The 27,598-nt window shown below is 55.7% G+C and overlaps 2 protein-coding genes across 5 annotated transcripts in view; both read right to left on the bottom strand.

Annotated features, from left to right (window-relative positions):
- The window catches only part of PITPNA (phosphatidylinositol transfer protein alpha), a 35,655-nt gene extending 23,536 nt beyond the window's left edge, over positions 1-12,119 (bottom strand). Inside the window, exons 1-3 of the mRNA XM_041000261.1 lie at positions 11,971-12,119; positions 8,177-8,207; positions 4,043-4,188 (exon numbers count right to left, since the gene is read on the bottom strand). Coding sequence (XP_040856195.1) covers positions 4,043-4,188; positions 8,177-8,207; positions 11,971-11,990 — 197 coding nt within the window. The 5' untranslated portion in view covers positions 11,991-12,119. The remainder of the gene's footprint in view (positions 1-4,042; positions 4,189-8,176; positions 8,208-11,970) is intronic.
- A 5,110-nt stretch (positions 12,120-17,229) lies between these two features.
- Positions 17,230-27,598, bottom strand: part of SLC43A2 (solute carrier family 43 member 2) — a 38,052-nt gene continuing 27,683 nt past the window's right edge. For 3 of the 4 annotated variants that reach the window (XM_041001637.1, XM_041001638.1, XM_041001636.1), the window contains exons 10-14: positions 26,910-27,048; positions 25,359-25,488; positions 22,872-22,945; positions 21,647-21,770; positions 17,230-21,386 (exon numbers count right to left, since the gene is read on the bottom strand). In XM_041001637.1, coding sequence (XP_040857571.1) covers positions 21,225-21,386; positions 21,647-21,770; positions 22,872-22,945; positions 25,359-25,488; positions 26,910-27,048 — 629 coding nt within the window. In that variant the 3' untranslated portion in view covers positions 17,230-21,224. Of the gene's footprint in view, positions 21,387-21,646; positions 21,771-22,871; positions 22,946-25,358; positions 25,489-26,909; positions 27,049-27,534; positions 27,547-27,598 lie in introns of all 4 variants that reach the window. The other variant, XM_041001639.1, reaches the window with a different exon arrangement.

Genomic DNA, 27,598 nt, shown 5'->3' with positions numbered 1-27,598 from the left:
AGGCAGGGAACCTGGAGGACACTGTGGCCACATCCTGAAAGAGCTTGCACACCACGTTTGAGGGCATAGGTATCACCCACGGGCAGAGGGAAACCTCGTGCAACTTTGGGAGCAACAGAGCATGCAGGCAGCATGCTGGGAGCTGGGTGGGGAGTTGGGAGGAAGCGAGACAGTGAAGAGCGTGAGAGAGGATGGAAACATGAAATCCACAGCCCGTGACTGGGCAGAGGGGAGGAGGAGTGTAGCAGCGAGTTACCGTCCCTGCCCGAACAGACACCTGGCTGTCAGCACAGCATGGCTTTGTCTTTGCCAGGAGACAGCAGCAGCCACGGTGGCTTTATTTCCTCAAGTTGGATGATTTGGTGATAAGAAAAGAGTAGTGTAGCAGCTCAAAGCTTCTACTCGCTTTATTTACTTACTTATTTGATAGCCAGAGTCAGGGTGGGGGGATGGACAGAGAAATATCTTCCGTCTACTAGCTTACTTCCTAGTGGCCTGCAACACTTGGCTGGGCCAGGCCAAAGCCAGGAGCTGGGATCAATCCTGAGTACTCGGATAGGGCTGAAGTGTCTCAAGGGGCAGTTTTACCAACTAAGCCACAACACACACACCTCAGCACTCCCCAATATCTCTCTGGTAGGAAAGCCTCATCCTTCCACTCTGACACATTGGTTGGACAAAGTAGAACCAACTGACCTGGCCCTTCCAGCCTAAAAGACCAACATCACCATCTTTTTAAAATTTTCTTCCAGGGCCCAGTGCAATGGCCTAGCGGCTAAAGTCCTCACCTTGAATGTGCCAGGATCACATATGGGCACTGGTTCATATCCCGGTTGCTCCACTTCCCATCCAAATCCCTGCTTGTGGCCTGGGAAAGCAGTCGAGGATGGCCCAAAGCCTTGGGACCCTGCACCCACGTGGAAGACCCAGAAAAGGCTCCTGGATTCGGATTGGTACAGCACTGGCCATTGTGGCCACTTGGGGAGTGAATCACTGGACTGAAGATCTTCCTTTCTGTCTCTTCTCTTTGCAATAAAAATAACTAATTTTGCAATTTAAAAAAAAGTCTTCTTTCAAAAGAAAGAAGGGTAAGCACTTGACATGGCTGCACAGATGCTTCTTGGGACACCTGCATGTCCACCACAATGCCAGTGTTCAAGTCCTCGTCCTGTTTCGTCTCCAGCTTCCAAGCAGGAGGTAACAGGTGAGGACTTGAGTGCTTGGGTCCCTGACACCCACACGGGAGACGTGGACAGAGCTCAGGGTTCCTGGCTTCAGCCTGGCCCAGCCCAGGATGCTGTGGGCACCTGGAGAGTCAGTTAGTGGATGGGAGCTCTCCAGCTCTATTTTCAAATAAAACAGGAAAAGTATATAGACACACCACAGGGACAGAGCAATCTCTGCTAACTCTGCAAGGAGGAGCTGCTGACACTCAACTCAGTGGGGACTGAGGAGGAGGAGGAGCAGGCCAGAAGGAAGGCGAGCGTTGCCAAGCAAACAGGGTCCTGGGGAGGGCCTCCCTGCTCAGCATTGCTTTCCTCGGGCTCAGTGCTTGTGGCACCGTGGCTGAGGTGGCAGAGCATTCATCGCGGGAGCTGGGGATTTCACCAAACCCAAGTGAAATCATTTCCACTTCCGTTTTTGTTTCCAGGAATCACCACTCAAGCTTCAGTAGCAGAGAAGTCACTGCACTTCATGTCACTGTGTCACTGCGCACTTGAAACTGCTTAAAACATTATGATGGGAGGCGCTTTTACAGCAATAAATTTAAAACAAAAAAAGTTTCCGGTGTAGTCTTTCCAGCTCTGGGTACTTCCTCACAGTGGCTCAGTCTGCCTTGCCTGCTGGCTGGTCTGTGACAACTGCTTTCAGCACCCTGTGGTGAGAGACTCAGCAAAGGTGCATGGTCTGCTGTGGATCTGGATACACAAATCAGTTCACGCCTCCATTGAACATATTCATGCTTTTGATCCAAAGAGAGGTATAAAACCTCATCAGCATCTGATTTTACAGAATCGGGATTGAAATATTAACCTAATCTTGATTCTAACTTCAGAAATAGTTCCTGTAGATTTACACACACACAAGCACATGGACAGATCCACGCAGAAGGAATTTTACTGGGACATGTGGACCTCTGGAAATGAATATGAATGTATATCAAGAACAGACTGCTGCGGTGACATCACGCAGCCTGTCTCTACTTCCCAATGCTCTGATGACTGTGTGTACCTTACAAGAGGCAGATTATGGCAGCTCTAGGAGAAGCATCGGAACAGCAAAGAGGTAGGCTTCGGATGCTGCAGTTAAGATACTGCTTGGGAGGCCCGGCGCGATGGCGCAGTGGTTAAGGTCCTCACCTTGCACGCCCGGGATCCCATATAGGCACTGGTTCTAATCCCGGTGGCCCCGCTTCCCTTCCAGCTCCCTGCCTGTGGCCTGGGAAAGCAGTCGAGGACAGCCCGAAGCTTTGGGACCCTGTACCCGCATGGGAGACCCGGAGGAGCTTCCAGGCTCCGGATCAGCATAGTATCAGCCGTTGCGCTCACTTGGGGAGTGAATCATCAGACAGAAGATCTTCCTCTCTGTCTCTCCTCTCTGTATATCCGCCTTTCCAATAAAAATTAAAAAAAAAAAAATCTTAAAAAAAAAAAAAAGACACTGCTTGGGATGCCCTTGTCCCACGCTGAAGTGTCTGGGTTTGTTTTTTATTTTAAGATTTATTTATTGGGCCTGGCGTGATAGCACAGCAGCTAAAGTCCTTGCCTTGAACGTGCCGGGATCCCATATGGACGCCAGTTCTAATCCCAGCAGTTCCACTTCCCATCCAGCTCCCTGCTTGTGGCCTGGAAAAGCAATCGAGGATGACCCAAAGCTTTGGGACCCTGCACCTGCATGGAAAACCCAGAAAAGGCTCCTGGCTTCAGATTGGCACAGCTCCAGCTGTTGCAGCCACTTAGGGAGTGAACCATCGCACAGAAGATCTTCGTCTCTCTTTCTCTCTGTATATCTTCCTTTCCAATAAAAATAATAAATACATCTTAAAAAAAAGGATGTATTTATTTATCTGAAAGGCAGAACAACAGAGAGGGAGGGAAGGAGGGAGGGAGGGAGGGAGCGAGCGAGCAAACCAAATGGCCAGGTCTGAGTCAGTAAAAAGCTTGGAGCCAGGAACTCAATCTTCCACTGCCTTCCCAGGCACATTAGCAGGAAGCTGGATCAGAAGTGAAGTAGGGTCTGGTACGGTAGCCTAGTAGCTAAACTCCTTGCCTTATATGCACCAGGATCCTATACGGGTGCCAGTTTGTATCCCGGCTGCTCCAGCTCCCTTCCAGTTCTCTGCTGCTGGCCTTGGAAAGCAGTAAAGGATGGCCCAGTCTTGGGACCCTATACTCAAGTGGCAGACCTGGAAGAAGCTCCTGGCTCCTGGTTTTGGATGGGCTCAGCTCCCGTCATTGTGGTCACTTGGGGAGCAAACCAGTGAATGGAAGATCTTCCTGTCTTACCTCTCGGCAAATCTGCCTTTCCAATAAAAATAAATAAATCTTTAAATTAAAAAAAAAAAAGAAAGAAAAAGAAGTGGAGTAGCCAGCACTCAAACCAGCACTCCAATTAGGGATGCTGGCAGTGCAAGTGCCAGCTCAACTTGCTGTGCCACAATGTTGGCTTTAAAGTGTCTGGGTTTGAGGACAAGGCTATGTTCCCATTTCCAGCTTCCTGCTGATACACTCCCTGGAAGGCAGGTAGCAAGTGATGGTTCATGTCACTGGGTTCTTGCCACCCATGTGGGGAGACCCAGATTGAGTTCCTGGATTCAGCTGGCCTGGCCTGGTCTGGCGTCAGCCACGGCAGGCATGTGGGGAGCGAACCAGCAGACTGAAGCTCTGTCTTCCTGTTTCTCTCCCACTGTTTCTCTGCCTCTCAAATAAATAAAATTCCCCAGATGAACAAAGAAGTACCACTGGGGCCTGCTGCCATGGCAACGTGAGTACACCCCGGCAGCACACACACCCACCGTCCCCCGGCCCTGGCCGTCCCATACCTCTGCAGGTGGTAGATCTTGTGCGTGTACTGGCCTCGCTCGCCATCCTTCTCATACGGCTCGTTCACCAGCACCTCCACGCCCTCGCCGCCGCCTGTCTCATTCTTGCTGGCCTCAGCCACAGAATACAGCTGCCCTACTTGGTACTACAGGAACAGACAGACAGGCATTACTCATGGCAGCTACTCACTGCGCACCTGCTGCAGCCTTTCCCATCAGATCACCTGGAACTCTCCCACTCAGGAGCTTATTCTGGATAGAACAACTCTCTCTCTAATTCTTCCTTTCAAATAAATAAATCCTTAAAAAAAAAAAACACAATACTAAGACACAATTCATTACCAAAGCTACCTATGGCACTGTGAAATCATCAAACCTTTGCTGTCTACTTCCTTTCCCATGTTGGCCTGCTTCTCAGCCCGGAAGCGTCTCAGAATCTTACAGGCAGCCCAACCTCCTCGCCGCTTCCAGCCCCTCAATGCGCCCACATCCCACCCGGGGCACACTTTCTCCGTGGGCAGCCATTAGCCGCAGAAGCCTGGTTTCCCTGTACTTGGGTTACACGCCACCTTATCCAGTCACCAGCCTCCTCTGACCTCCCGCAGGACAGTTCAGGGCTAAGGCCAATGGGCTGGGCATCGCCCGGCCTGGCCCTCCTGCCCCTTCTCAGGAAACTGCATGGAGGGGAGAATAAAGTGAAAAGCGACCTGAGAGCAAGAGCCAATGCAGGCAGTGCTGCCTGGCCAAGCAGGCACTGCAGCTTCAGGGGGATGAAAAAATGAAAAGCAGTCAGGACTTGCCTAAGGAAAGGTCTGGGCTGGAGCAGGGAAAATGAAGGGTTTCCTCCTCACCTTCTACCACCCCTTGCCCCAAACTCCTGGCACCCCAGGGGTGGACAACAAGAATGTGTCTCTCCGAGAGCAGGACAGTGCCACTGCATCTGTGGGCACCTGCTGCCTGACCCCTGCCTGCCACAACGGGAGTACAGCAGGGACATTTCTGCGCAGCAGAGCAGGACACCACAAAGTCCCTGCTCACCACAAAGCTGTAAGAACCCATCCCCCAAGCAAACACTCAGCACACATCGCCAAGGCCCCAGTTAACCCCATAAAGGGGCACCTCTGGGGGACAGTCAGGCACCTTAACCTGGCAGATCCTGAGTAACACTGGTGCTACCTCAGCCCCGTTCACCCCACCTGGAATCCCTGGACTGTCCCCATGCCTTTCCAAACCCAGCATGCCCCTAGCTGAGGGCACACACCCAATGGGCCAGGATTTGGCTCAGCCAGGACTTCTTAAGGAGGAGGGTGAGTTCCGTTGCAGAGCAGCCAGAAGCACTTCCAAGCACTGACTCAGCAATCCTAAAGGGCAGCCAGGGGAGAGGGCCGGGGGCAGGGGACTGCTGGTGGCTGGCTGGCTGGCACTGCTGCTGGGGGAGATGCCTGCACCACCCCCTCAGGCAGCAGCTAATCACTTTCCTTCGGTTTCTCTTCAGCAATCGGGGGTAGGCTCTAAGAGGATCGGCTTGTTGGCTGGCACCTTCTCCCCTAATCTCTCTTGATATTCTGATCCTTTAATCCCAATGAGAAAGTGAAGGCAGTTTTGCTCACCCAAGGGGGTAAGCTACAAGCCAGGGACACTTCCCCTGTCACAAGAGTTCCCTGGGGCATAGCTGCTCTGCATCCTAGGGAAGCAGCCAGACGTAGGGTGGAGGTGGGGAAGGTCAGACCAAAGAACCCCAAAGAGACTGGGGTCCTAGCGCCATGCTGCCTGACCCTTGAGATTGGTTCCCAGTTAAGAAAAATGAAAATGCCCTCACCCCACCACTGCTGCTACCTCATCAACACCAGCTATGGGGGTAAGAAGATGGCATGGGCAGCCCAGAAAGTCTAACCTGAAACACGTGAAACCCAGTATAGCTGCAGGTCCCCACTCCCCTCCTGGGACTCTGTCGGGTCAGGCAACCCTAGGGGGTGGTACCAGGAATCTTGGGAAAAAGAGAAGTCCGATGGCCCTGCCCACAGAAGCAGGCTGGCAGATCTGGGCCACAAGCCACTGATGGGGCACACCCATGTCAAACAGCCTGGGAGCTGCAAAATGTCTCGAAACCCTGCATGGTAGCAGGCCAGGGGTGCTGACCAAGCGGAGCCAGTTCTGCCCCCAAATATTGATCCAGGCCACTGGATGATTCTAAACGCACGACCTGTTCTCTCTACCGCCAAAATCAGAGCGTTTCAGGGGCCTCAAGTCATTACCTCCAATGTCGGAAGTGAAGCCACCTGTCACATGATGCCCAGCTGTTCCCATGGAACCATGAGTCAGGATGGGCTGATTGACAAAGACAGAGCAGGTTAATCACTGCTTGCTCATCCTTTGGCTTCCGTACTCTGGATCCCTCTCTAGTCTTCTTGAACTAAGGTTCGCGCCGCGAAAAGAGCAGCTTCCACTTCCACCCTACAGGGCTGGGTGCGGATCTCTCGTTCACCATTTCTTGCTGCGAATGGGCTGACCACCACACCACCACTAGACAAACAGATGTAGCCTCACTAGAGCTCAATCTGACACCTTCCTCACCCCGCCCACCACTTCCTCAGTGCTACCAAAAAGAAAAAAAAATCACAAGCCAGAAAGTGCGGGTGGCAGGCACTCCCAAGGCAGGAGGCAATGTTCCCATTCCCACCTTCTCAGGGCCACCAGAGGCATCCTGGCCCAGCAGCCTCACCACAGAGCAGCCCAGAGGTGCTAGGGGGACAGCTCTGACGCTTCCTGACTCCCAGAATCCAGGCCCAGTTTATAGTCCCACCTTCCCCCTCTAAAATGACTAATTTCACCCCTAAATAGCACCTTCAGGAAATGCAGAGTTCCAGGGGGACCCATGGGGTAGGGGGAAGGAGGAAATCATCCTATATAGCAGAGCTCACTGGATCCCTAAGAGTTAAGCTCCCAGGTTAGGAGCCTGCCGCTGAGCCTGGCTGAGCCTGGCTGAGTCGTCTGATTTGGGAAAAAAAAATCAGAAAATCACCACTTGCTCTTTTGATTAAACAAAGGAAAACCCCCAGAGGAGGTGGATGAACAGGACACCTGCCCCAAACCTACACCTGCCAGCCCAGGTACAGGGGCATTACAGCTTCTGTGCAGCCACCCCTTTCTCCTCTGGGATCCCCAAGCTCAGTTCTCCCATTATGTCATTCCCAGAACTCCCAGGTCATGTTTAAGGCACACTTTTGTGGCCCCTGCCCAAGTCTCCCCAGTTCCCATCAGACATGAGCCAAGGCCTGCGCACCACTCTTGGGTGCCAGGAAGCTTGGCACGTGTCTCGGCTAAGGGTGCTGGGGGCTCTGCTGGCCTGATGTCCTTTGCCAAAGGTGCAGTCCACATTTGGAACAGAGTGGAAGTTAGCATGGGAGCTTGCTGCCAGCACTGGAGGAGAGAGAGACAGAACTCTGTAGCTGAGGGCACTGCTCTGGCTAACTGGCCTCACCCAAGTTCACGTTAAGGCAAGGAGGAGGCAAGGAGTGAGGGTGAGCCAGGAAAGGCAGGTGGAGGAAGCTGAGAGGAAGGGTGGGACGAGGAAGGTCCTGGCTGTGGGCAATAGCAGCTCTGAGTCAGCACGGCCTTTGAACCTTCTTGTGGCAAGTGCTGCCAGATCCCCATATGAAGGGATGTCAGGCGGGGGACCATAAAAGGCCTGGGGGGACCGGCCAGCCCTCAGTAAGAGGAGGGCTCTGTGTCAGGCTAGCCAACCATCCTGTGAGGGCTCAGAGAGTTCCTGCCCTGCTGGGCTGGTAAGCACAGCCAGCACCAGGCACTCTCCCCAGCATGTCTCGGAGTGTATCAGCACACACTTAATCCCTTCAACAACAGGCCCCAAACGGGAATGGCTGTGGCAGGGCACGGGAGTGGTTTAGAGTCTATTCAAAGCACCCAGTATGCCAAGAGCTTGGCTAGACTATGCACTGTTGCTTCAGACGCAGACAAGTCCCTTCCTTCCACTGGCAGCAGCACAGGAGCATATGCACTGAGCCCTGGTCATCCCTCAGAACAAACCAGAACACTACACAAACGACGGTGGCTCCCGGGGGCCCGAAAGCACGCGTGCGGGATGACGGAGGGAGAGGAGGAACAAGGACTTACCTCATCTACAGACACGGGCAGGATGACTCGACTGCAAGACAGGGAGAAGAATGTTAGCACTGGGCTCTCAGACCTGCCCACAGCAGCCCCTGGGGTCAGCAGCCTCATCTTTTGCCACTCCTCAGCATGTGCCACTCCACTCACTGGCAAAATCCAGACAGACTCTGGGGGCCTTGACGTCAGGCAGACACAGGGCTTCCTGAAAAGTCAGTGCCACTCTGTTCCCTGGTCAGTCCCCTCTCAGGCCCAGGACTCCTATCAGGTACTCTCTTTTGCACCCCTGTTGCTCCCCTACCCCGTATCTTCTACTGAAACACCTGCCAGTGTAAGTGCCAGGACCACCATGAATTATAGCCAAGGGCATCAGGTCCCAGCAAACCATATCTCTGCAACCCAACTTCCTCACTTCCAAGACGAAGGGCTAGGACCAGGCTGGGTCCCGTGGAAGGTGAGTCACCCTGACAGCAGGTGCCTCACGGGTGAGGGGAGGGGGGCTGATCATGACAGCATACATGGCTACTGTGAAGCCACCATGGATGACCAGAAGCTGGCTCAGAGCACCCAACACAAACTCACTTTCTTCACTTCTCCACCTCAAAGACCATCAGCTGTTTGAGATGCCTGATGAAATCACAGCCAATGCCAGGTCCCCACAAACTTCAGAACTCCATGCTTGAGGTAGGCAAAGGTATAGCTCCAGGTGGTTTGTGTTTGTAATGCAAAGCAATGGCCACCCCTCCCTGCACCCCATTTCCAAGCTGGGAGCTCAGAAAGCTAAGAGAAAAAGTCTTGGAGCCAGAGCTGTGGAGTAGTACATTAAGCTACTATGTGTGAAGCTGGCATCCCCTATGGGCGCAGGTTCAAGCCCTAGCTGCTCTATTTCCAATCCAGCCCCCTGCTAATAGTATGGGGAAAAGCAGTGAAAAATTGAGTCCTTGGCCCCTGCACCCACATGAGGGATCCGGATAAAGCTCCGGGTCCCAGTCAAAGAGCCCAGCCTTGTCCACTACAGATACCTGGGGAGTGAATCAGCGGATGGGAAGATCCTCTTTCTCTGTTTTTCTCTCTCTTTTTCAAATAAATAAACGCAAGGCAAGCTTTTGTTATCTTCATACAAGTTAAGCCAGGCCCCTCCTATGTCAGGTGTGCTTGGTGGATGGAGCAAGAGCAGCCAAGCCTCCCGCCCAAATGGTGGGTCCACCAGCCAGGCCCCTGCTTCAAGCTGGCTGCCAGCTCCCTGTTCTCTGGCTGCACATGGTCCACTGGGAAGCAAGCAGCACACAGAGACAGGGGCCTGAGGAGCCAGCACCACGGCGAGGCGCCACACAAAGTGGCAGGAAAAACAAAATGGGCTCCAAGTCCCCTGTGTGCTAACACAGGACTCAAGTAACAACAGCCTTGTCATTCATCCTGCCGCGAACATAGACAGCCAGCGGTGTAGGGTGAAAAAAAAAAGCTCCCAAGTTAGAGACCAGAATCCCCACACCCTCAGAAGAAACTTCCTAGAAAACAATAAACCTTTCATCTTCAAGAGCACAGCAGAAATCACATCCAGGAATTTGCAGAAATCAAATCAGGGGGAAATCGTGTTAGAGGAAGTGTCAGAAAAAATAAACAGGGACAACTTGAGGTCCTGGGGCGGGCACAAGGTCTCTCTCCCCAGGCACCCCCAGTGAGAAACAGACAGCAAGCATCCGGCCACTGACTGCTCACACGGGAGCCGCACATCCAGACCCAACTCCTTTGCTGCTGGGCACTAAAGCACCACCGCAGGAGCGGCAGCAGCAGCAAGAGGGTACAGCTCCAAAGACAGAGGAGGCTGGAGCCACACTCACTTCAGCGTGACCTTCACACACACCCTTCCCGCGCCAGTAGCCTGCAGCCACAGTTGGGGGCCTAGGAGGCCCTCTCATCATGCCCTGTCCCCTGTCCGGGCATGCACACACAGGCTGCATGTTGGGCAGGAAGGGACTGCAGATGCCAAGCAGGGTCTGCATCCCTGGCACCTGGGACCTTGTCCTAGCAGCCTTCAAGGGGAAGGGAGGAGGTACCAGAAAAGAGGCTTTGCTGCCGAGAGCCACTCAGAGAACACTTCTGTGGGTTTCTTTCTTTTCCTGAGGGTCGCTCCATTCTATGGTCCAACTGGGACCAGGTGAGAGATGACTGGCATGCTCAGGATGAACATGACAAGCGCCCCAGTTTTCCGTGCGCCTTCCGGGGTGCTGGTCTCAGCCTGGCTGACATCAGCCTGCCTGTCCACACACAGGTGGCAGAACCTCCTATGAGAGGTCCAGCTGGGATGACAGCTGGCTCTCTGTGCCTTTGCTCGCGGGACTCCGTGCGATGTCCTGGATGCCCTGAGCATCTCCCAGGGAGCGTGCCTGCTGCGGGCAGGCAAAGCACCTGCAACTACACACACTGAAGAGCCCTGGGCACTGCAGCCTGGCTGCCCAGAGGACTACACACACTATGCCCTCCGTGGACATCATCCAAGGCTGCCACGCCGAGGGGAGGGGGCTTCCGGCCCAACGAGGCCCACTTCCTCCTCCTTGAGGGAAGCCAGGTTCCTTGTAAATCCTGCAGGGACACATCTAACACCTCTCCCCAATTCCGTGTGGAAATAGAGGTCTTGGGGCGTTTACTTGAAGTCAGGAGTCCCAGGGATGGGTCACCTTGTATTTGAAAGATGTAGCATTCCCGACACGGCTGCCTGTCATCCAGGCCCGGGTTTCAGGCACCAGCCCAGCTGCCTGCGGCTTCTCCCCAGGCGCCACTAACTTCGCCACCCTTCACTGCCTTTCTCCAGCTGATGGCTTTACGGGAATCTCAATTCCTCAAAGCAACTGTCCCAACTCTGCACCAAGACTCGTCCCTACAGACCAGCCAGCTCTGGCATACCCCCCCACCCCTCCCCATACTAGGTGCATTTCACTGACAGACACTTTCTCTGCAGTCTCTAAAGTTACCAGTGTTAACTTCCCAGCCCTCTCCATCACCGCAGCAGGATGTCAGTCAAGAGCCCTCCCAGCATCTCCTGCATCCCTCAAATCCCAATCTTTTCTCCAGACTTGCCTTGCATTCACTCACAGGGCACCCTGTCCCGCCAGCCCATCTTGGCGCCCTCAGCCTGGACTCCGAGGCCCTCCTGCCCCCACCCAAGCCTGGCTCTGGTTTCCCAGCCCTTTTTTTCCCAGTCCTCCTCCCCCGCCCCAGGATGCCTCACACTCAGGTGTCCTCGCTCCTCCTGCCCAGCATCTCAACTCCATTCCCCAGCTGTCTTATCTGATCGTCCCTGCCCCTTCCTCCCGTCCAAGCCCCTCCCCAGCCGTGGCCAGCTCACCGGCCCTGCCTGTCCTTGCTCGACTGTCCCTTGCCCCTCAGATAAGTCCGTCCCTGCCCGCTGGGTCCGCTGGCCCCTCTTGCAGGTCTCATCTTGCCCTCTTCCTCTTGCTCCTCGCGCCCCCGCCGCGGTGGACCACCCTGCATCTCCTCCAGCGCCCTCCGTCCCCCTCTCCTCCTGCCCTGCCCAGCTATCGCTGTCTCCTTGACCCTGCCACTGGCCCTGCCGGGCCCTCGCTGGCCCCCTGTCCTCTCCTCGGGCCTGCTGGGCCCTCACTACCCCTTGGGCGCGCCACCTCGGGCGCTGTCCGGCACTCCAGGTCCCTGTCGCCTACGAGGCTCTCTCTCCATCTCCGCCCGCCGGGCCGCCGGCCTCCCGGCTCGCCATCCCCGACAGCACCCCCTCCCTCCGCCGCCCTTCCTTCTCGCTTCCGCACGGCCGAGCGGACACTCACTACTCCTTGAGCAGCACCATGTCGCTTCGCGGCTCGGCGGCTGCCCGCTGCCCGCCCGGCCTCCCGCCCGCTTCCCGGCGGCCGCTGTCCCCGTGGCCCGGCCCGGCCCGGCTGCCTGTGCGTCCTCGTCGTGGTCCGCTCCGTCCCGGCTGCTGCCCGCCCGGCCTCGCCGCCTCCCGCGCCGCTGCCGACGCCGCCCGGAGCTCCGGGTCCGCAGCGCCGCGCGGGGGCGGGGCGTCTCTGCGGCAACCAGAGCGTCACACGCAGCCGTGCGCGCTGACCTCAGCGAGGCGAGGCGGAGCCTGCTCGGGCCCGCCCCCTGCCGACCATAAATGGGCCGCGGCTTCGCCAGGTGGAGCCCGGGCGGCGGAGACCCCAACTCCGGGCCTGGTTAGGACGGTGGAGACCGCACCGCCAGGCCTGGGTAGGAAGGAGGCGCTACAGGCACGGAGGTGCAGCCAGAGGAACGGATGCGCCTGTGCATGCTTGGGCCTCTGCAGTGGTGTGTGTGTGTGGGGAGGCGGGGTGGAGAAGCCAGGAAAAATTACGTAAAAATAATCATAGTGAAAGTATGCAAATTTTGTTGGCAGCGCAGATGGCCACAGCAGTCAGGGCTGGGCCAGAGCTGCTTCTCCGCCCGCATGAGTGACAGGGCTCCGCGCACTTGGGTCATCTTTTGTTGCTTTTCCCAGGCGCATTCAGCAGGGAGCTGAATCGGAAGTGGAGCAGTTAGGATTTGAACAAGTGTCTGTATGGGATGCTGACATTGCAGGCCTTAGCTTTATGCACTACACCACAGGGCAGGCCCTGCTGCGCTTCCTATCCAGCTCCTTGCTAACGAGCCTGGGAAAGCAATGGAAGATGGCCCGAGTGCATGGGCCTTGTACCTTTGTGGAAGACCCTCATGGAGTTCTAGGCCCTGGCTCTGTCCTGGCACACCCTATCTGTTGGCTGCCATTTGGGGAGTGAACCAGCAGATGGAAATTGTCTCTCCCTCTCTCTGTAACTCTGCCTTTCAAATAAATCAATCTGTGTGTGTGTATAATGTTACATATATTAATAAAGATTTATTTATTTGAAAGTATGGGATATACATACATCCCATAACCAGCTTGTTCTGACCGGCTCTCAGATATGCAGGAGAACTTGCCCTTGTGTAAAACGGTGGGTAGCAGCCCAAGTAACCTGCGGCTCACAGGACAGTGTGGGAGAGGCTTGCAGGGGACATGGAGGTGGTCAGGACACGGAGATCTGACCCAGAGGTGGAGGAGGCAGGAACAGCATGGCCACATGCCCTTAGGGATGCCCCATGTGTGGGCTTCTGGAGACAGGGAGGCCAGGGCAGAGCCTGCTGGCTGGAGTGTAAGTGGAGACTGGATGGTCCCTGCGTCTCCTGTCACGCTGGAAGATTCGGCCGCAGCTGCCGGAGCTTGTGACAGCCTTACGGAACCCCCCTCTGCACCAAGCTGGTTCCTGCGACCAGTCATTTACACTTTCCACTTGCTCTCAGGGGGTTCAACCACCATGTGTCCTGCTGGCATCTGAAATCACAGCTGCTCTATTTGTGATCAGCTCCCTGCTGAGGTACCTGAGAGGAGCAGAAGATGGCAGAGTGCCTGAGCCCCTGCACCCACACGGGAGATCCAGAGGCAGTGCCCTGCTCCTGGGGACTTCAGGTGACTCAGCCCTGGCCATTATGGCCATTTGCAGAGTGAACCTCTGAACAGAAAATCAATCTATCTCTCTTGCTCAAGTCATCCCTTGTTCTCTCTGTAGCATTGTTTTTCAAGTAATTAACCAGATAAATCTTTAGGTATTTTATAAAGGAACATAGCTTTAAAAAAATAAATTAGAAGGGTCTGGGTGTTTGGTCTGCTATTTGTGGCATGTGCATTCTATATCGGAAAGCTCCTTTGATGTCCAGCTGCTCTGCTTCCCTTCCAGCTCCCTGCTGGAGTTCCCTAGGGAAGCAGCTGAGGCTGGTCCACGCCCTTGGACCCCTGGCCCACGTGGGAGACTCGGCTGGAATTCCAGATCCTGGCTGCAGCCTGACCCAGCCTCTATCCTCAAGGCCATTTGGGGAATGAAGCAGCAGATGGAATCGCTCTGTGCACCTTCCCCATCCTGCCTTTCAAATAAATAAATATATTTTAAATATTTTAATTTAGGGCCCCGCAGCTTGGCCCAGCAGCTAAAGTCCTCGTCTTGAATGCCCCGGGATCCCATAGGAGTGCCGGTTTTAGTCCTGGAGGCTCCACTTCCCATCCAGCTCCCTGCTTGTGGCCTGGGAAAGCAGTCGAGGACGGCCCAAAGCCTTGGGACCCTGCACCCTCATGGGAGACCCAGAAGAGGTTCCTGGTTCCTGGCTTCGGATCAGCGCAGCACTGGCTGTTGTGGTCACTTGGGGAGTGAATCATCGGACTGAAGATCTTCTCTGTCTCTCCTCCTCTCTGTATATCTGACTTTATAACAAAAATAAATAAATCTTTTAAAAAATATATTTAAATTTAAAAATGTAAAACAAAGGTGGGTCTCACTCATTGTGCTGGCCCAGCCTGCAGGTTCCAGGGGACATTTTAGAAACATCAGTATCTCCTTCCAAACCCACAGCACATTACACAACTGACAGAACCAAGAGTGTTTTAGAGAAACTCTCTCCCACAATTCCTACACAAATTCCCCTGTTGGATACCAATTGTTATCTCGTAGTTGACTTTTAGAGTAGTTCTGTATACAAACAAGGGCCCTTCCTGCCAGCCTCATGTTTTTAGCTCTGTTTCTTACATATTTTCTATCTCTTTGGCAGCTTTGCCAAAGAGCATCTCATGCCAAGGTCACTCCCTTCTGCAGCTGAGCCCTGCCCCCACTCTGAGGGACAGACCCCCAGGTGCCGGAGGCCGCGGCACCTCAGCCCAGCCTCTCCTACTTGTGATGTCACCTTGTGCGAGTGACATGACCTCTCAGGGCCTCAGCTTCTTCACCCGTGGACTGGGGACAAGAGCATTGTCTGCTTTGGCAGGGAGGGTGTGTGAGCTGCTGGGCTCCCTGGGCCAGATGAGGGCACATCAGCAAATGTGGGTACTGGGGACAGGTGCTGAAAGGAAGACGGGATGGCCAGGCTCCGTCCCCAGAGCGGCTTGCTCCAGGCTTACCAGCAGCTGGAGAAAAAGCAGCTCTTTCTTGCAGGCCACAATCCCTGGCTCTGAGGTCCTGGTCCCTGTTCTGTCTGCATCTCTTCCACCCCACTGGCTCAGCGTCAGTGCCTACAAGCTCCTGCAGCTACTCCGCGGAGGCTGCCTGGCTCTGGCTCCTGCCTGGGTGCCCATGGCGCCTGTAACCCATCTCTGGATATCTGGGGGAGACTGAGTTTCATTCTTTCCACCTTCTTCCCTGTGCTGTGCCAGCAGCTGCCAGCAGGCTGCTCTCCCAGCTTTGCTGTCCGCTGCAGCCTTTTCTGTTATTTCTGCCTCACGTTCTCTCTTAAAATAAATAAATATAAAGCAAAATAAAAACAGCCCCCGCCAACATTCCCTGAGCAGCTAACGTCTCCATTCCAGGCATCAGCAGAGGCTGGGAGACTTTGCCCCGCTCCCCAACTCTCCCCCTCCTCCAACAGGGTTAAAATCTATCTGAGCAGCTGTGGTATTTGCCTTAAAAAAAAAATCTTTTTTTAGTGAGCCTTTGAAAATGAGATCTTTTATATAGAACTCAGGATTTCCAGCGTCTCTTGGAAAAAAGGGAGAGCGCGCAAGCTTGGGCTCTTTTCCGCATGACCATGACCGAATGGAGCTGTGTCACAGTTGTCCCCTTGGATTAGGGCCAGGTCCTCCTGTGTCCCCAGCTCCCAGGTCAGGGTCATGCTGTCTGCCAGGGCTCTCCTTGTGCTAGGCAAGCAGTTCACTGTATCTCCCTCACAGGTGGGGACCTGGAAGGTGACAAAGCCCTGCTTCTGTGTCTACATGCCAACCAGGGGCAGCCCTGCGTAGCTCCTTCTGGGGGACAGCTGCTCATACCTTCTCAAGTCGCCTGTGCCAAGCAGGATCAGGGCCTGACCAGGCAAGCCCCCCACCACACCTCACCCCACAGGCCCAGGTGGGAATCCTCTGGGGACAGCCAGTGGCTCACTGCTGCTTGCTGCCTCTACCTAGGGCTCTGGTAGGAAGGTGGCTGGTTTACTAGGAAACCTGTGGAAAGGACAATCAGCTCCCCGACCACTGCCTCGGGATAAACAAAGAGGAGTTCCCTTCAGAACCAGAATTCTGGGACTGGCATTGTAGCGCAAAGGGTTAAACCACTGTTTATTAAGCCCACAGCCCATATGTGTGCTAGTCTAACCCAGGCTGCTCTTTTCCAAACCCTGTTTCCTGCTGATGTGCTCAGGGAAGGCAGAAAACACCTCTGCCACCGATGTGGGAGACCTAGTGGCCTAAATGGCTCAGGCCTGCCCTTTGCGGACACTTAGGGGGTGACCAATGGGGGTGTCTATCAACCTCTCCCTTCTACTCTATGCTGCCTCCCCCACCCTTTTTTTTTTTTTACTGGATTTTAATTTTATTTTTGTTGTTGTCGGAAAGGCAGATATACAGAGAGAAGGAAATACAGAAAGATCTTCTGTCCACTAGTTCACTCCCCAAATGGCCACAACAGCCGTAACTGAGCTGATCTGAAGCCAGGAGCCTCTTCTGGGTCTCCCACGTGGGTGGATACAGGGTCCCAAGGCTTTGGGCCGTCCTCTACTGCTTCCCTAGGTAACAAGCAGGGAGCTGGATGGAAAGTGGAACAACTGGGATTAGAACTGGCACCCACATGGGATCCTGGCGCATGTAAAGCAAAGACTTTAGCCACTAGGCTACTGAGACAGGCCCACTGCCCTCTTCTTAAAGCAAACAAATCTTAGAACAGAAAAGAAGGGCTGCGATTAAGTCCAAATTTGGCAGCACCAACACCCCACATCAGAGTGCAGGTTTGAGTCTTGGCTGCTCTGCTTCTGGTCCAGCGCTCTGCTGGCATGACCCAGAAAGTAGCAGAGGACGGCCTAAGTGTTGGGCCCCTGCTACCCACATGGGAGCCCAGATGCAGCCCCAGGCTCCTGGCTTTGGCTCGGTCCGGGCTTGGCTGCTGCAGCCATTTGAGGATTGACTCAGTGCATGGAGGATATCTTTCTTGCTTTCACTGTGTAGTCCAGCCTTCCAAATGAGAATAAATAAGCAAATCCCAGGGTGGGGGGGAAGGCTTAAAAATCAAACTTAGAATTCCCAACAACCCTGGTCTCTGTACCCCAACCCTCGCACAAAAGCAAAAGCAGCAGACACAGGCTGGAGCAAGAGTGGGGTCAGGAAACCCAAGGTTGGATGGAACCTACAGGTGAGGCTACGCACAGTGACCTGGGGAAGCAGTTCCAGGTCATTCTCAGTGCACGTTTATTGAGGACTTCTGGTGTGCCAAGGAGCAAGCCAGGTGCTAGAAATAGCCAAGGGGCAGGGCCAGTGACCAAGCTGTCAGTGACATGGCACGGCCCTATCAACACGGGACAGCCTGAGCATTCAGGCACCTCGGAAGGTTAAGGGCCTGAGTTCCTTCTGAAACACAAAGGCATTTCACCAGGCAACATTGTTTCCTTGTTCTCCCTGTGGATAATCAGGCACGTGGAGGAGTCCCCAGACATCCCGAGGTGCCCAGGACACCTCTCTCTCTCTCTCAATCTCGCTCTCACACACACACTCCACACACATGGAGCAGCCGGCTGGAAGCTGGCTGAAGCTGCCCCACTCAGTGAATATCTGGCTAGCACTTACACATTATCTTGAGTTGCTTTTTTTTGGCCAAACATCTTATGAAGATATGAAAAGGCAGCAAAGAATGTGAACAAGGATGCCACAGCTTAAGGCTTCTGCTTAAACAAGGAGGTCTTAAACGAGGGCGGTCACTACCCTGGTCACGCATCTCATGGTCAGAGCCACCATAAGTGGCAGGTATGTAGTCATGTGTCTGGGGGTGGGGGACTTCACACCCAATGCCATCTGCACTTTCAGGGTCACAGGGGGTGCAGCTGGCACGTGGTGGGCCAGCAGGGTGCAGAGAGCAGTGCCTGCAAGCATCCCCTGGTGGTAAGGGCAGGCTGGCCTCTGGCATGTTGATAAGAAAACTGAGTCACTAACAGGACCTGTGGGGCCTCTTGCTTTTGCTCCTCCCTCATTGCCTCCTAGGAGAAGCAAAGAGGCTAGGAGCTGCCAGGGGCTCTGTGTCCACCTTAGGGTGAGCGAGACCAAGGGGTACAAGCAATGGCTCGGTGCTGGCAGGGGGATGCTGCAGCTCCTTACAACACTCAGGTCGAGGAAGGGGCTATCCTAACCCAGGGGCTAGGGCGAGTCTGGCCTGCAGCCTAGCGTTAGGGGTCTGAATTCCTAGCAGCACAGTATTGAGGGGAAGAGACTACCAGCCACAAGGTGGGCCTTGGTCACTAGCACAGACAAGGCAACTTCTGCTTTTAGGGACCCTGCAGCCTGAGTGGTGGGGACTACCAGAACTAGAGTGTACCTCTCACCTCGGTTCGCCCTCACCTTGTCGCAGACTAACATGTGAGGGCCCTAGTCCTGCCACCTGTCTGAATGACAGTGATGCCAACGCCAGGCACTCCCTGGCCCACAGGGTCACAGGGTGCCTCCCTCACTCTGCACAGCCCAGGACCACCTGGAGGGTTCCAGAAGTTCTGACCAGGATGCTACTGGCAAGAGATGATGGTGAGGAGAATGGACTGCACAGACATAACCTTGGCCTTGAGGAGGCCTGGAAGTTTGGAGAAGGCCAAGCCTCAGGGAACTCGGTCTCCCAGGTCTGGTGAGACTGGGGAGGGGCTCCAGGCACTGCCCGCCAACCGCCCTGCCGAATGTCGCGGTGAGAACATAGCCATTGGTGCCCACTCCCGGGGAGCAGCCCATGGTTCCTTCTTCAACTTGAGGGCCCCTATAATTCTCCAAGACCAAACAACTGTCCAGGCCAGGCTCACCCCACTCCTGGTCCCTAGGGATCTAGAGCCAGGAGGCCCAGGCAGACAGTTCTGGCCTGCAAGATCTCGGCTGCCCCAGCAGCAAGAGGGCTCTGGGCGGTCCTGCTTCCAGGTGGAGCTAGTTACTGCCCCTCTCTGAGTATCAAACTTTTCCAAGCATAAAAATCACAAAGATGCTATATAGTGAACTTCAGGCCTGCTACCACTGCTGGGCCCAAGGGTAATGGGTACAAATGTCACCTCTGCACAGGGCAGGACTGGTCTCTGACAAGGGGTGTAGTGGGCAAAGCACCAATCCGGCTAGCTTCAACCTCTGGATCCCCTTCCACTCAGATGCTTCTGAGCTCCACGCCCCATTGGTCCTGGCCAATCTCCTGCCCTCAACTGGCTGGCAGGAAGAGCCCGTACTTCCCACTCTGGCTAGGTCTGAGTACCACAAGGGACAGTACTGGCTGTGCCTGCCCAACTGTGACACTAGTTCCGACCTAGAAGGGACCCTGTCCTCTTCGTCCTCCCGGGGAGGGTTGGGAGGACCGTAGGTGAGGCTGACAGCTCTAGGCCAGAAAGCATCCTGGCAGCTGCTGCAGTGGAGGGAGCCCGCCCTGAGCCACTCCGGCAGCAGCGCGCGCCCCCTGCTGGCGAGCGTGATCGGGCGGGCAGCACATCACAGAACTAGCATCCCGGGAACGGTGGGCCTGGTCCTCTGGCCTCTTGGGCTGTGATGGTTTCACATGAGCAGTTTGGAGCCTCGGGAGTTCCGTGGGCTAAGGGTGGGCCACTACTGTGCCTGCAGAGCTAGCTGGGGCTCTGCCCCTGTCCATCCCAAAGCCGCGCCCATACCCACGGCTGCTGTTCTGCTTTGAGCCTGTGGCTGCCCAGGGTCGCCCTCGGAGTTGTGGGATGACGACAGGACACGCGAGCAGGAGCCAAGGAATAGGGATAAATGGGATGTGGGGTTGGATCGCACCTGTGCAGGCCCGACCTGCCAGGGAGGCATGACAGGGAGGTCTTCCCTGGCCGCCGACTGTTCCCAGACGGCAGCTGCCCAGGGACTGCTCAGTGGCAGTTCATCTTACCCTTTATCCCCCGACCTAGGGTGCCGTTAACTGACACGCCAGCAGGGGGCGTCCCTTTGCCAGGAGCAAAATGGATTTATTGCTTTATAAAAAAGAAGTGTGGTAAAACTAAAAGAAACCTGAACACCAACCCAGCCCCATCGGCACCGAGGTCTGAGTTTGTCCCGCGGGCACAGGTCCCCCACCCCGGCGCCGTCAGCCAGCAGGGGGTGCTGTGACCCCGCAGCCCTGAGCGAGGCCCGGCCAGCGGCAAGCCTGGCTGGCTCCCTTCTGGGCGGTGGGGCATCTGCAGACACCCAGAGCCCAGCTCTCGCGGCCCACAGCCATCTCATACACACATACATACTTGCACACACGCTCCTCTGCCCCTCACACACCCATTTGCTTGGATCTCTGACTCTGGGAGCCGGGGCCTCACTCCCCAGGGACCAAGCAGTTGAGGGGAAGGGGTGGGAGGGGCTGCCTTGAAGGTCCCTCAGGCTGCAGACCCCCAAACCGAGGTGGCAGTGGAAATGCTCCCTGCTTCTAGGCCCAGAGGGAGGAGGTGAGGGGCAACCAGCTGGCCTCATCCTCGGCTCCTGGAGTGCTTCATGACCTGCCCACCCTCCTGCCCCCTGCCAGACTTCCCCACTGGCCTTGAAAGGGAGGCCAGGCTGCATCCAGGCCACAGGGTGCTGGAATTACAATGGAGTTAGCACCAACAACAGGAAGTGGGTCCTTCCTTCCTCAGGCAACTTCAGACTGGCCAGGGGAGGAGGTGAAGGCCAGGCAAGGGGGTACAGACAGAGCAAGCTTTGTCCTCGGTGGGCGTGGCTGGTGGGCATGCAGCCAAGGGGCAGGTGGCAGGCAGTGGGTGGCAGACTCCTCTGCGTTGGCAAGAGGTGGAACGCAGGCTCGGGAGGGTGAGTGTCTGCTTACAGACGCCCCAGAGTCTCCCAGCTCCCCGGGCAGGGGTGGGACAGGGACAGAGTGAAGCCAGGGCAGACCCCCCTTCTGGCAGCAGGGGTGCACTCCCCCTAAGCCCTCTGGCACTCCTGCCCTGCAGAGCTTCAGGCAGCGCCCTGGCCCTGGGGCGGCCGGTGAAGGAGGGTCCTGGAGCGCGCACAGGTCCTCAGGAGCAGGCAGAGCGGGCAGGAGGACAGGGGCCGGTCCGAGAGGCACGGGCAGCGGTGCTACACAAACGCCTCGCGGTTGGAGGAGCCGTTGATCTTGAGGAAAAGCTTGTCGTCCTCCTGCTTCTGCTGCAGCTGCCGCTCCAGCTGGCGCCGGTAGCAGACCAGGTAGAGGGGCAGGCAGAAGCCCAGCATGCTCACCGCGAGCAGCCCCACATTCACCTGTGGGCGGACGTGGGGCGGAGGGGTGTGTCACGGGGTGGGCCACTGGGCCCTCCATTTCCCCCAGGTCAAGCTAGGACAGGCTGGATTCCCCAGCTTTCCAGGCCCCCATCTCAGGTTGATCCCATTTCCAGAGCCATGGGGAAACGGGGCAGGTGCTCCAATCTACTCCTGTCAGGTCTGCTATTGGCAAGGTGACTTGTGCTAGCCACAGCTCCCACACCTTGAGCGAAGCCTCCCAGCCCACTGCCAAACCTTACCCATAGGGGGTCACCCTGGAGGGGCCCCATCATGGCCAGAAACAGCGGCTGCTGCAGGAGAGCGAAGAGCGCACTGATGAGAGACTGCAGGCCCGTGAGACTGCCGAACTGGGTGGAGGGGTACCTGTCGGGGTGGTGGGGGATTGAGACCGTCAGGCCTGGGCCCTCCTCGCCTCGGCCTGGCTGCAGGTGGGGCCCAGGCTGTACCCGAGGCACTGATGAAGGGAGAGACAGGAGCAGCCAACAGGATGGGGTGCCAGCGCCTGGTGTTCTTGCTGACAAGCAGGTACGTCTGCCAAGTGCTTCTCTTTCAGAACAGCCTGGGGGCTCCCCAGACTCTGAGGAGGGCAAGCCCTGACCAGGGGTGCCCTGGGCCTGTGGGTGTCTGGCTGGGCTGAGCAGGAAGCACAATGCCAGCCCGGAGCGTGCGGCTCAGGAAGTGGGCCCCGTGAGCAGCTCGGAGGCTGGCCAGGCTCTGCAGTGCTCTAGGCCAGAGGAGTGTTGTGCAATCACGGAAACTCAGCATCACAGCTCCTGCCCGATTCCCCCAGGCCCAGCCAGGGCAGCCACCACTTCCTCCGGGCCCGTGGGAGCCAGGCGGGGGCCAGTGGACCTGGGATGACCCCGTGGGATGCTACAGGGACAGGGAGAGCTCTGGGATGTATCTTGGCCAAGAGCGGGCTCTGCTGCCCCAGAGGCAGGGCGGCTGCGAGTCATTCTCACCCAGTGTCAGCTCTGGTTTGGGAATCAGGCCCTGGGCCAAGGGAGGGACAGTGTGGTTCCTGCGGAATGTGTAGCCTTTCGGCAAAAGGTGGCTGCATTTCAGCTGTGGCCTGAATAGTTCGGGGACAGGACCCTAGCATGTTTGGGGCTCAGTGATGCATGGTCCGAGCTCTGCGGATAGCCGTCTGATCGCACCACAGAGACCTGGGCAAGCCTGGGACACGGCTGAGCAATGGCCCTTGAGGCCATAATGCACTGCCCCGGGGGCACTGGCCAGGCCAGCAGCTTGATTCCTGTGAATCACTAAGGCCTAAGAGCACCCAGCTGTCTGCCCACTGAAACATCTTCCTGCAAGCAGGAACCCCGGCCCTGGCTTCTGGTCCACAAGGACGAGCCCTGCTGGAGCCACCTAGCCCTGACCTCTGGTCCTTGGTCCCACCAGCGACACCCCAGGGACCCAGCCTCAGCCTGCTCACTTGATCCCATAGCTCTCAGGACTTACACGGCAGCATAGAGGCCTCCGACAGCCGAGTGGATGAACCCTCGCACGATCGTGTGAAGAATGAAGGACAGTATCTAAGGAGAGAGAAGAGAGTGTGAGCAGGATCCATTGCCTGGCCTCAACTCCATCCTCCATCCAACTCCAGGTGTCCTGGGCAACAGCCATGACAACCTGGGGATGCCTGAACCAGCTCCTCAGAGATGTCTGCTGAACCTTCAGGAATTTTTTGAGCCAGTAGTTAGTCTTTTTTTTTTCTTCCCTAAGAATTTATTTATTTTCTTTAAAGACAGAGAGAAAGAGAATCTTCTACCCACTGGTTCATTCCCCAGATGGCCACGACAGTCCTGAGGGGGGCAAGACCAAAGCCAGGAGCCAGGTCTCCCATTAAGGGTCCAAATAACTGTGGCCATCTTCTGCAGCTTTCCCAGGCAGGTTAGCAGGGAGCTGGATCTAAAGTAGAACAGCCAGGACTTGAACTGTACTCATACAGGATGCTGGCATCACAGGAGACAACTTCAACCACTAATGCCACAAGGCCAGCCCCAAACAGTCATTAATGAAAACCAAATTACACAGGGGCTGCTGTTGTGGCATGGTGAGTTAAGCCTATAATGCCAGCTTCCCATATCGGAGCATTGGTTTGAATCCTGGCTGCTTTGCTTCCTATCCAGCTTCCTGCTAATGTGCCTGAGAAAACAACAAACAACGGTCCAAGCACTTCGGCCTCTGCTACCCCAGCTACTGCAATGATTTGTCCAATCCTACTGGTATTTCCTCTCACTTAATCTTTCAAATAAACAAAAGACTCTTTCAGAAAACTAAATTGTACAAACTTACAAGGAAATAGCATCAGAATGAGGATTGGGACTGACATCGCGCCGTAGCAAGCCAAGCTACCCCACGTGCCACCAGCATCCTATACAAGTATCACTTCAAATCCTAACTGTTCCACTTCCCATCCTACCCCTCGCTAATGTGCCTGGGGAAGCAGTGGAAAAGGGCCAAGTCTCTGAGTCCCTGCACCCACGTGAGAGAACCAGAATTCCAAGCTCCTGTACCCTCAATATTGGTGCTATTTGGGAAGTGGATGAAATCTGGCTTTGAAATAACATATTACTCCTAAGGACAAACAAAATAAAGCAACAAGCACTCAAAACCCATCTGTGCTTAGTTCTTCAGTGTTGCCTGTGTTCCGAAGGCTACTACCCCTGCAACCTGGGCCTCCCCCAGTCTCGGTGACATCATATTGTTGGCTTGAGGTCAGCACCTCCCAAAAGGGAGATGTGTGACCCCCAGGCGCCTCCCCCAGGTGCATGCCCCACTATGGATTTGCAGATAAACAGCAAAGGGCAGAGCACAGAGTGAGAGCCCAAAAACCATCACCTCTACCTCCTGCCTCTGCCTGCCCGAGCGACCCTGCCGGGTGGCCCAGCCCTGCCAACAGGGAGTTGTCATCGCCCCAGCCAAGCTGCCCAGAAGCCCTCGAGAGGCCCACTTGGGACCCTGAGCTTGTCCTTTGTACCTGGTCCTGTCATGTTGCTCAGCAGCAGGCACTGGCTTGTTAGAATGCAGGTGGCCTGCTTCTGAAATAGCTGAAAGAGGACCATGCCGGATGCATACTCGCACATATATGGGCTCCCCTGTCCCCTCACCATGCCCAGTGCTGTGTTTTCTCAGCTTTGCCTTCAGTGAGAACTAAGACAAAAAGTGGGTGCCTGTGCCCCCGAATGCGACAAGGTGGTCAGGGCCAGAATCTGCCAGCTACACAAGGAGAGTAACCCAAGAGAAGATCACTAGGATGTGGCAACACTCCCACTCTCAAACCTGGAACAAGCTGCTTGCAGCCGCTGTTGACACACACAGGTGACAGTGCCCGTGGGTGGTGCACACCTGGGTGTTCACCATATCGCAACACCCAGGCACGCGTCAAAAGGGAGGGGCACTTATTTTCTTGTAGGACTTGGTCTGAGATACCATCTGGCCTCGGGTCACACCTACCTGGAAGCAGTGCCATCACTCCTGTCCCTGTTAGGCTTACACATTTGGAGACTGGGGCCCAAACCTACTGCCAGACCACTTTCGCTGTCCTAAAGGTAGAGTTGGACAGGTGACAAAATCAGCCTTATTCTCAACCTTGCCAGACTCTGGGTTTCAAAGTCATCAAAAACCCTTGCCAAGGTAGGAAGATCTTGATCACCAATACTAAGCCAGCAGTCTGTCAGGGCAGAAACCCCGTGCTACACCACAGGTGGGGTTGACCCCAAAACAAGTTCCCACACTGGGCCACCTGACCTAGCTCCAGGCCAGGGTGCGCAGAGCCTACCAGGTGGCCAAAAGCTTGGGTACAATGCATCTTCACCAGGCACCGGGGCAGGTCTCTAGGGAAGAGAGTCGGGTTCCCTCCATAGTCAGTTCCAATTGAGCACAGAGCTTTGTTAACTGGCTGGCGACACCCCACGCCCCTTCCCTTCACTGTCTGCCACCCACCTGAAGCTTTAGGTTGGGAATGAGGCAGGTCACCCCGAAGCCCACCAGCAGCAGGTTGGTAAAGGCGAAGGCCCGCATGGCGTTGGTGATCTTCTGGATCTGCCGATCCCGCTGCTTCTTCTTCTCGCCTCTGTGGAGACACGGAGCATGCACAGAAACTGGGGATCAGGGGGTACTCTCTTCAGCAGTGGGAACCGCCCAGGAAGTCAGGCCTTGGGGGTCCCGGCCTGAAGACTGACACTTGACTCACAAGCCACCCGAGTGCATTTTGGGGGCCATGTGGGGTGGGGGGCCAGACGGGTCCTGGAGATCCTACCCCCGGCCTCTTTCTCTACTGAGCAGGAAGATGCTCTGACACATGGTGCTGTGTCAGCAAAGGTGGAAGGGCACATGTCTGGGCAGGGATACCCCAAAGCCTCCCCACACCACCATCCCTTGCTTCACCCCAACCACACAGGAAGTGAATCATGGGCCTGACAGGGAAGTCAAATCCAGGAATGGATGGGTTTCCCTGGGGGACAGGAGAGGGTGCAGGGGAAATGAACATGTAGGAGATGGAACCGGAATGGGCACTAGTCTCCTCTGCGCCAGCCAGCCCGATCTGGATAACAACACACACTTTGTAATTACTTCCTAGTGAGTTAACAATCCCACCCACGCCGACACCCCACCTGTGCTTGCAGGGAGGGGTGACAAGAGCTCAGAGCCACTTCCTCCCAGCGTGTCCCAGCTCCAGCACCTGACCTTTAGAACAAGTGCAGTGCTCACACAGACCCCACTGAAGCTTAGTTAGGCACAGTACACAGGATCCCTGGCCTGAGACATTGAGCAGGGGCGGGAGAGCCGGCTCTGGACTTGGCTTCTGACCCGAGGACCCAGCTCTCACACACGGCAGGGCTCCAGGACTTTACCTAGGCCACATGATCAGCAAGAAACCAAAGAAGGCAGTTGTGACAGCCTAGGCTGGGTTCCATGGTGGCCACTTAGTCAGCACTTGCTGGCTATCTGTGACCTGCACAGGCTCTCCCACTCCTCCATACAGCATGACCCAAGCATCAGTGCTCCAGGACGCCCCAGAGACCAGACCTCACACACGTACCAGCTGGCTGAGCAAGTATCTTAAAGGACTCGCAACAACAGCATTCAGACACACTTGTCTCTCCTGCCAACAACAAAATTCACCCAGGCTAGTACTGTGGCACAGCGAGTCAAGTTGCTGCCTATGATATTGGCCTCCCATATGGGCACTGGTTCAACCCCAGGCTGTTCTATTTGCAATCCAGCTGTCTATTAATGTGCCTGGAAAAGCAGCAGAGGATGGCCCAAGCCCTTGGGCCCCAGCACCCATGTGGGCATCCAAAAAGCTTCTGGCTCTTGGCTTTAGTCTTTCCCCGACTCAGCCATCGCAGCCATTTGGGGAGTGAACCAAAAGAGGGAAGATCTCTCTTTATAACTCTGACTTTCAAATAAATCTTAAGCAGGGGGAAGCACCCACCCGCCCAGCTTTCCCTGCCCACTGCCCGGGCTCTCCAGGGCCGGCCAGCTACGCACTGGCTGGCATCCTTGTCCTCAGACTCCTCGGAGACGTCCTCACACTCCTTCAGCCGCCAGTCCATGATGTAGCCAATAACAGGTGCGGTCAGCAGGCACAGCAGCTGCAGCACGCCAAAGATGGACGTGTAGAGGGCCACTGTGGAGAAGAGGGCCACGTCACCAAGGCTGCCAGGTCGGAGGGAGCTCCAGTCCCCAGGGCCTTGACCAGAGTGGCCAGGAGGGAAGCCCAGAAACCACAGGCAGGGTGAGCAGCAGGTCCTCTGATCCCCACTCCAGATTCCCACTCCCTGGCTTATTTCTGAAAAGTGGCTAATGAAAGCCAGTGTGTCACAATAAATGACCTCCCCAGAAGCTCCAAGAAGTCGCCACGACTTGGGAATCACAGAATTACCAATGCTCATTACCGGGTCTCATGACTGGGCCTTTGTGCGAGGCAATTAGCATTCTGCCGCTCCACGCAGCAGGCAAGCCTCTGACGTCAGTCCCAGTGAAGCGGACTGCTCTACTCCACCCCCACCCCACTTGCCCAGACAATCATCCAGGGCTCAAGACCAGGGGCTTTTGGCTAAACAGAGCCAGGTGGGAAGGGCCTGAGCCACATCCACACAAGCCCTCTACTCACCAGTGGCCATCACTGCTCCAAGGAAGCAAAGGCAATAAAAGCAGAGAGAATATAGAGGTTACTG

The sequence above is a fragment of the Ochotona curzoniae genome, unplaced genomic scaffold (assembly GCF_017591425.1).
Source record: "Ochotona curzoniae isolate NIBS_2020 unplaced genomic scaffold, NIBS_Ocur_1.0 scaffold_2453, whole genome shotgun sequence".
In the NCBI taxonomy this organism is placed as follows: domain Eukaryota; kingdom Metazoa; phylum Chordata; class Mammalia; order Lagomorpha; family Ochotonidae; genus Ochotona; species Ochotona curzoniae.
Note: the sequence above shows the minus strand (reverse complement) of the source record. Positions and strands in the feature narration are given on the sequence as shown.